At 35.3% G+C, this 9,570-nt stretch overlaps 1 protein-coding gene across 1 annotated transcript; it reads right to left on the reverse strand.

Annotated features, from left to right (window-relative positions):
• Nucleotides 1–5,852: 5,852 nt before the first annotated feature.
• Nucleotides 5,853–6,649, reverse strand: LOC147283178 (uncharacterized). The gene is made up of 2 exons (XM_086249192.1): nt 6,460–6,649; nt 5,853–6,369 (listed from the first exon to the last, which is right to left on the reverse strand). The coding sequence occupies exons 1-2, from the start codon at nt 6,587–6,589 to the stop codon at nt 5,915–5,917; spliced, it is 585 nt and encodes a 194-aa protein (XP_086105318.1). The 5' UTR covers nt 6,590–6,649; the 3' UTR covers nt 5,853–5,914.
• Between the last annotated feature and the right edge of the window lie 2,921 nt (nt 6,650–9,570).

Raw genomic sequence — 9,570 nt, forward strand, 5'->3', positions numbered from 1 at the left:
AAGCCAAGCTTAATTTTGAAGTGGTAGGTGTTTGAGAACTCCAAATATATAAGATTCAAAAAGGAGTTGAAAGAGAGAAAAAAAAGAGAGGCAGATTTGATGCAGACAGCATTGCGGGTCAGTAGGGAATAATGGAGGTTAATCTCACTGTCATTGCCTACAACTTACAGTTTCATCTGCCTCGCTTATCTTTCCCGCTTCTGTGGTCCCTTTACATTTTGTTATACTGGCCATTTGACAGGCGCAGTTGACTTTTTTATCACAAAAATTCTAATTTTTTTTTGTCTAAGTTTAATTACAAATAATATTTTTGGTGCAAATGATCTGTAAGTCTATTTTTGAGTGTGCATTATTAAATCAATGCAACTATTTTTAGGGTTTAGCTTTCATTTATCTTTTTTAAGCCATGAACTAGTGTAATTTATAAAATTTAGTTTAATTGATAGATCGATTGATATACTTTTGTCAATCAATTTGTTGCCTACTAAGCTTCGCGATAGCGTCAAATTCATTGTAATTGTACTCCGATTCACAATGCATCACGTTGGCGTCACACCAGAAAAAAGTGGGCCGGCCTAAAATAAAAATTAGCACTTGGGGCGTTTTAATAGCCTATTTTCTAACTTGGGCCTTAAAAAACCACTAATATTTTACTATTTCACTCTTCTTATATTAAATTATTTGTTTAAATTTTTTTTTTTCAAATTGTTATATGTCTGTAAAAGAAAATAGTACATGGAGTAAAAGAAGATGGATAGCATGAAGAAATAACCAATTATTTCTTATACATGGAAAGTAACTGCATTTAGTGGTGAGTAAAAAAGGTTTATTCTTATAACCAATTATTTTATTCTATACTTTTATCCTTTAATTATTTGATGACACTTTTATGTCTTTTAGTTGTAGTATATGTTAGCTTGATATACATTGTTGGCCCATTTCTTATAAATAGTGGCGGATCCAGGATCCACACCTTGGGGGGTCATGGTGTAAATGTGGTGGTAGGCAATTGACCGGCGGCGGCGGTGGGCAGGGATGAGTGGCGGCAAATTGTTGTTGGGTGTTAGTTTGGGGTTGGGTATTGAGAATTTTGGGGTTTGGTTCATTGGTTTGTTAAAGTCTTAAAGATCCACTTGAGGTTCTGTAATTTGGGGGTTGGAAAATTAGGGGGCTCGGGTAGAGGTTCTGATGTGTATTTTTTTTTTCTAAATCCTGGCTCAAAATGGATCCACTTGAGGTTCTGCAATTTGGGGGTTGGAAAATTGGGAGGCTCGGGTAAAGGTTCTGATGTGTATTTATTTTTTTTTTTTTCTAAATCTTGGCTCAAAACAGCGCATGTTGAGCAGAATACTTAAAAAAAAAAAAAATTAAGCCTGGCTCAAAACGATGTCATTTTGGCCAGGAAAACTAGAAAAAATAAAAATAAAAATTGCAGCAGCAGAAGGCTACTCACCTGCTCCTGCTCTGCTCGAGGGGACAATTCTTCAAGCAGGTGGTGGGCATTTCATCAACTTCGGGTCTTGGGGAGTCGCCGTCCTGAGCTTCAGGGGGTCATGGTGTCGCTATCCACAACTTTGGGGGCTTCATGCTCCGGCCTTTGGGAGGTCGCCCGACCCCGTACCCATGAATATGCGTTCATCCCTGCTTATAAAAATTTGTGTTTGACCATCAAATCACATTGCATGTTGACGTAGTGTTACCAATTCACTGAAATTATAACACATATACAACTTTCAAGGGTATTATTTAAGATTTAGGGTTCGGGAGAAGGGGTGCCCCCTCACAAAGAGGGTCGCAGTAACCAGGCACGAGCGACTATTTATCAAAAACATAGGTCTCCGCAAAGTCATAAGACCATGTATGGGGGCTTACACTTACCTAGTGCTGGAAGGTCAAGGAAGCTGGTGACCTGGTGGCAAGGGAGCCCCACGAGTTATAATTTGAGAGGAATGGTAACATTGCCACGTGGGGCACAATGATTATTTAACGATGCCAAATAGGCCCTAAGTATACCTTCCAAATCTGCTATTCCTATTTTCTAATAAGTATCTTTGGCTTGATGAGTCCCTTGCTCGTACCTACTTCCTAGCGAGCAAAACGACAAGTAATTGCATGACTAAAATGATGGTTTGTTCAGAAACCTAAAACTCGAGCCCAATGCTCGGATCCTTGTCCCTAACCAATGCTTAGACTCCTGACACTGACCAATGCTCGGAGTCTTGACACCAGCCAATGCTCGAAGTCTTAACATCGGGCAATGCTTGGACACCCGTCTTGGCCAATGCTCGAACCTCCATTGTCGATCAATGCTTGGCACCTTTGCAAATACTCTTCTATAACCGACCACATTGTACTTTCAGTACATAGAACCCTTTCCACATGTACGGGTTGCACAAAGGAATGATGCATCTTGGCAACACGTGACACCTCCTTAGGCAAAGCCCTAGAATTATTTCCTTAAAGAAGGAGGGAGATATCACCAAAAGATGCACATAGCAACGGATTGGTTGTTACACTTCTGTAACGATGTGACATAAGAATTACAATATTATAAAAGGTGCCTCCCACCATTCATGAAAGGTACAACAATTTTTGCTAATGTTACTTTGCTTTGACTCTTTTAGAATTCTGACTTGAGTGTTAAAGTTGAAGGGTGTTTAGTCGATACCACATTGGGCTCACTCTTTTTTTTCTTGTCTGCCAACGTGTCATTCGAACATTAGAGGGTTAAACCATTATTTTTTGTCTAACTTTACGTTGATTGCTCTCGACTTTCAAGCTTCAACATTCCTAATCTTAATCAAGACTCTCATTTTGAATATTGTAATTATGTTTGAAGTTTAATGAAATTCATTTCCTTTCTAAAAAATAAAATAAAATCGGAGTGACTTTCCTTTTGAGAATGAGAAAAGGGAGACAAATTAGATTTAACAAAGAAGAACCTAATATATTTGTGTAATAAGTTGAACCCCAACCCCACTCCACTAATTATCCAATCAATCGAGAAGAATTTCCCCGCCTCTCTTTTAGCCAAAATAGCATAATTGAAATTCTCCCTAGGGCCTTTCGCATAAAAATGTCATGTCAAGCCATATATAAGAGCCTAAGAGAAGAATCAGAGTCAGATCGGAAAATCAAATGTATTAGAAACGAGGGCTGCTATATGCACACCATTTTTCCTCTCATTACACACCCTATGCCACTTTTTTAATTTTTTTAATTTCTATCTACACACCCTCAATATTACCACATAACCTCACAAACACCAAAAAAATAAAAAATTAACAGCCACCAAACCAACTCATCCCCTGCACATAGCCACCCAGACTCGCCGGAGGTGGCCGACTCATCTCTTCCTCCCCCTCTCTCTTTCTCTCTTCACAGCCACCTAGCCAGACAGAAAGGGAGGCTGGTGACCTCCAGATCAGAGGTCAGAAACTTTCGATCTGGAGGTTGGCAAGCTCGTCGGCTTGCCTTTTCGTCCGGCTAGGTGGCTGCGAAGAGAGAAGAGAAAGGGAGAAGGAGGAGATCCAACGTCGGTGACGAGGATGGTGGAGGGAGGAGGCCGGCAAGGGTGTGTAGTTGGGTATTTTTGGTTTGTTTTGTCATTTTCTTTTATTTTCGTCCTTTATGGTAATTTGGTTTTGAGTGGTTTTTGTCATTTCACAAAATAGATGAAGGGGGTGTGTAGTGGGAGGAACAAGGGTGTGCATATAGCAGCCATCTTAGAAGGAGATGAGGTATATATGAGTGGGCATACCAGAATCACTAGACTTCAGCCAGCTTGCCCTCGACCTTGAGAAGGGAATTAACCCTAGCCTTCATTATTAATCTCATCGTTCCAAGTTCCATTTTTCAATATTATCAAAGCCCAAGTAGTTGATTACCATACACCAACTTATATATAAGAAATTTGAAGCAGAGTAAACATAGCAGATCATTTAACACTGGTATGACACCAACTTAATTACTAGTGTAGTAATTGAAATTGGCACTTTTGTCTGCGATGTGGTGCTCAAGTGCAAATCTTGAAAAATAAGCTACTGGCTCCGGCGGCATGTAAGGAATTAAAGGTATTTATATTTGAGGATGCTAGTTGTCTTTTTTCTTGTTTGCTTTCCTCTTTTCCTTTCCATTATTCATAATTTCACATAATCTTATGATTGGAATAAGTTATTTTCTAAGATTTCCTTTTTAAATCATCTTTATAAAAAATTAATTAAATAAAAAATTATTTAATTATATAATTATTTTAAATAAATGACAACACTTGGATCCTCATATTTGAATATAAAATAAAAATTATTAGCCATAAGATTACACCGTAGAATATAAAATAAAAAAAATAATTATAATAATAAAACAGAAAAATTATTAAAAAAAAAAACCAACAACAACAACAAACAACAAGAAGTACAACTAGATTTTATTTTCTAGACCAAGTAAAATCAAGATCAGTTAAATGGCAGTGCATATAAAGGGACGCAAAAGAGTCCGTGCATGAATTTGCCACCGACGTCAGCCTTGTTTAATAATAAGTGCATGTCATCATTGATCATAAAGCCCAATAATTTTAATTTTTTAAAGATGTGACCAATAATTTAATTTGAAGTTTGAAGAAATTCTGAAATACTGTACACTTGAATATCCAAGATTAGTCCACTGTCCAGGATTAGATTTTTCTTATTCTTTTACTGATATTTTTCATTAATAATTTTTTATTGAGTTCGAGAGTTTGCGTAAGTTTCTAGTACAGTAAAAGGATAAATGAAATCCAAAATATTTTCTTGCCCAATGAAGTTAATGATAATAATAATTAACGAACCTAGTGGAGCTGTGGAGGCATTGACTTAATAGCCAAAATATTTTATTGGCATATTTGAGTGGGTGGCTTTGGCTAATGATAATAATAATTAACGAACCTAGTGGAGGCATTGACTTAATTAATAGCTAGCTAGTTCAAAAATCCAATTTGTTATATATCTTTATTGTTATGATAATAAGTTGTATCCAAGAAAACTGCCTCCTCTACCAATCAAATTCTTGGGTGTACTATAACCTAGGTACTACATATATAGCTAGACAGTAATGAGCATACATATATATGAATAAATGGAATTATATATTTAATTATTTATAGTGAATTGTGTAGCCCATGCATGTGCTTTGAACAACTCATTTTAGCTAGCTGCCAGATTCTCATTCCCAAGTCCCAACTCTCCCTCAAAGCCAACCTTAATTGCGTGCTACTTGCTAGCTTTCCTTAAGTATACCAAACATTAATAATACAGCTAGGGTGTGCCATGTCCTAATTCACTTGGACATCCAAAGATTCTTGTGCTCAGGATTAACCAAGGAGATGCTAATTAAATATGGTATTTGATAGGTGTTTATATATATATATATTAATTCTACATGCTTACATTAAGGGTGTGTTTGGTAATGCGGTGAAAATAATTAGCTGTGAATTAAAGCTGCTGTGAAGTATAACTAACTGTGAAACAAAGCAGTTTAGTGTTTGGTAAATTGTGTTTTCAAAAGTGCTGTGAAGTGAAAGTAGCTGTGAAGCAAAGCAATACTGTTTGGTAAATTTTAATGTAAAAGTGCTTTGGATGTTTATAATGACTAAAATTGACATGTTATAGTTGAAAATGTTTTTTACTCATTTGTTTGGCAAAAAAAAAGTATTTTTTGCTTGTTTTTCAATTTTTTTTTTACAAATTAATAGTTTTTCATTTTACATATTAATATGTATGAGGTCTAAACTGACACATGTCTCTCATTTGTTTGATATTTGAAAACATAACTATATAATATTATCTAACAAAAAACTATAACTAACATTCGACATCTTTTTCAACGTAAAATAAGAATTAAAAATATTGGAAATAATAACAAATACATATTAAAACGTCTAAATGGATGCACGAATTAAACTTGTAGCAATGTTATTTCTCAGTTGCTCCATCTCTTGTGCTCCCGAACCCTGGGTAATATGATAGTCCTCAATCTGATCTGCCTCCTCACTTACGATGTCATTTGGGTCATCCTCACTTTCATTAAAATGTATATCACGGTTGGCATGCCTTCGTATGTAGTTATGAAGTGCCATAGTTGCAATGACAATTTTAACTTGCTTCGTGAACGAGTAATTGGGCATGTCCCTTAAAATCTTCCACCTTCTTTTCCATACTCCAAAAGTACGCTCAATGACACTCCTAAGGGAAGAGTGCGCGTGGTTAAATATCTCTCTAGAACCTCTTGGTTGGCTACCCCTGCGGAAATCTGGAAGATGATATCGTTCACCCTTATATGGTCCCAAATACCCAATCATTTGTGGATACCCAGCATCCACAAGATAATATTTACCTGTCAAATACATTATATGTTTAATTATACTATAATTTTAAACTATAAAATTGAAAGTTCAACATTATAATATTGAAAGTATAATATTACCATTTGGAGGTTTAGGAAAGTTTAAAGCATCATTTTGTAAAACTGACATGAATACTCTTGTATCATGTGCAGTGCCTTCCCAACCTGCACATGCAAATATGAATTGCATGTCAAAATTACATGCAGCCATTATGTTTTGAGTCGGTATCCCTTTCCTGCCAATGTATGGTACTTGATCTTGAGAAGGTATCGAGGCATGTACATGTACACCATCAATAGCACCAATATTGAGGAGGTGTCGTTAGAAGCATCAACAGTGCCAAGTTTGGGATTCCACCCCAAACCAGTTTCCTTCCCTTTTAATTCTTTCCAATATTTCCATTGTTCTTTAAGTACATCCCACTTATTTTTCAATTGCGATTTAGATAATTCTTGTCCTGTCTCTTTAGCAAAATTGATCCTCAAACTTCCCCATCCTTCCTTTTCAAAGTGAGTAGTAGGACGGCGTCCTGCCTCGACCTCCTTGATACAAAGGTCACAAAATATAGGTATATTATGCTCATTCCATACAGCCTTAACTCCTGAGTCATTCTTCTTTCCCATCTGTATATAAGTACTTGGTTTGAATAATACACTCAAATTCTATGTAGGAAAGCTCACAGATCAGACAACAAACAGAATTAACATTCTCCTCTGATGACCAATTCATATCTGCACCTTATGCCTGCTTAATATATAGTACTCTTTTCTAGCCAAGTTTATCTAATCCAAGGGTATAATTAACTTTGCAGAGCCTCAACATAATATATGTAGATGCACCTGTTGGCACTGGATTCTCTTACTCTACAACCCAAGAAGGTTACTACATAGACGACGAAAAGGCCGTGGCACAGAACGTTCAGTTTCTCAGGAGGGTATGCAGAATGAGTCTAGAAAAAATTTAACAGAACCCAATATGCCATTTGAAATTCAAAATTAGCTTTGGCAATGATGAATACATTATGAATTCTTAGGTGCCAAAGACGATGGTCTAAGTACAAGTACAGTGATTTGTTTTCTGCTTTTTAATCCATAATATTTGATCCTAAGACCTACTCCATTATCCACCATCTACTCGTCTGCAACTAAAAGACAGTTTATTTGAGAAGGCTTGTTCTGCTTTCAATTTCTTAGAAAAATGATCTATAAACTCTTTTGCATATGCATTTGCTAGTTGAAATGATAAAAGCAGATCACCTTTCTAAGGAATGAAAACAAAGAATGGCAAACCAAAAATGCCTTTATATTTTTTTATATATGGAATACTGATGAATGATGATGTTAAGGTTTGTTTGTTGACTAAATTGCTATGCAGTGGTTGTTGAATCACCCTCAATATCTGAACAATATACTCTACATTGGTGGAGATTCTTATTCGGGCATTCCTCTTCCTATGTTAGTACAAGAAATGTTTGATGGTGAGTTACATTCAACAATAGCAAATAGATGACATAACAGATAATTTTATTCATCAATCATGTATTGCCAAGATAAACATTCAATCCAATTATCCAAAACCCATATGAATTGCAACACAATGAATCAGTCCTGCATATCTAACATCACTCCCTAGCAACAACCCACCATGTTTATAATTAGAAAAGTAAAGCAATCATGGGAAACACTCAATGCACGCATCTTTTTATACAACAACAAAGCTGAATCAAGAAGACCTGAGTCAAAACAACATGATATTTGGTTCTTTCACATTAATAATAACTAATCCAAAAATTCAATAGAAACCCAGTTGATATCAGCAAGCACTAATTAACTAAGATGAAATTCCCAAAGAGAAATCAAAATTCAAACAGCAAGCCCGGCCTCACTCACATATATAAAAAATTTAGAAACCCTAAATAAAAAATTTAGGAAATTTTGACAGAGAGAGAGAGAGAAACATAGAGCACTCACCTAGCTATTGGAGACGACGACAACAAACAAATGGAGATGACGACAACAGACAAATGGAGACGACGAGAAGAAAATGGCGATTGAAGGCTTTCAAGTTGCAGAGACTGTGAGAGAGAATGGAGGAGAAGACAACGTACATCGTGAAAATGTGAGATATAACATGTAATTTTTCTAAAATGATCGAGGGTATAATAGGAAATGTAAATATTTCATTAAAAGGACCGGTTTTTTGTAACTCATAGCTGCTTTTAAAAGCAGGGGAGGACCTGCTTTGCATAGTTACAGTCACTCATCTCCAATTTTCATAAAAAGCAACTTGATTAATATTTACCAAACACCAATTAGCTGCTTTAATTGTGTGTCACCACACAATTGTGATAAAAAGCTGCTTTTCCATGTTTACCAAACGCACCCTAATTGAGATTCATAGCATGTCACAGTCACAATGAGTTTAGACTTTAGACGACACTAAAATAGTAATTGTATATAAACCAAATTTGTCATATTCGCATGTGCAATGTTAACCTTTTTTATTTTATTTTTTTGCAACTTACGGATGTCCTTGAGATAGCAAAACCCTTAAATGGACATCCAATGACAAAAATATCCGCTCATTTGACATTTTGTCCATTTAATAATAAATTTAGGGATTATTAGTTGGAATCTAAATTGAACTATAAATGCATAATTGTGTATTTTCAAGCTAACAAAAATTCTCACATGCCTACTCGCAAATCGTGAGAATTTAGTTTGAACTTAGATATTATAAAATGATAAAGAATAATCATTCTATTCAAGAACGTTCTTATATTGTGATCGATATATTATGTGCATTTTATACATGTATAAAAAATTGTCTCAAATAAAATGAAAATCAAGCATCCTTGTATAAGGACACTCTTGTATAAAATATGTATCTTATATTATTATATAATATCTAAGTCCGAACCAAATTTTGACAACCAGTTACTCATAAGAGAATGCCCCATTAGCTAAATAGATAAAATTAAAAACACTAATAAATTACAAGAAAAGTGTCTTTTGGTCATTTTACAACATGCGAGAGCGACCCATGAGCCAGTGATACTATTGGACGACTTTTTTTTTTTTTTTTGGCTTAGGCTTATGTGTTATATATATGAAAAATCTTCACTTTGTATAAAAGTCAAAACTACTTTTTACTTTACTATAAAGGAAATAAAATATTGAGCAGGTTACATA

The sequence above is a fragment of the Dryas octopetala genome, chromosome 6, assembly GCF_963921425.1.
Source record: "Dryas octopetala chromosome 6, drDryOcto1.1, whole genome shotgun sequence".
Taxonomy (NCBI): domain Eukaryota; kingdom Viridiplantae; phylum Streptophyta; class Magnoliopsida; order Rosales; family Rosaceae; genus Dryas; species Dryas octopetala.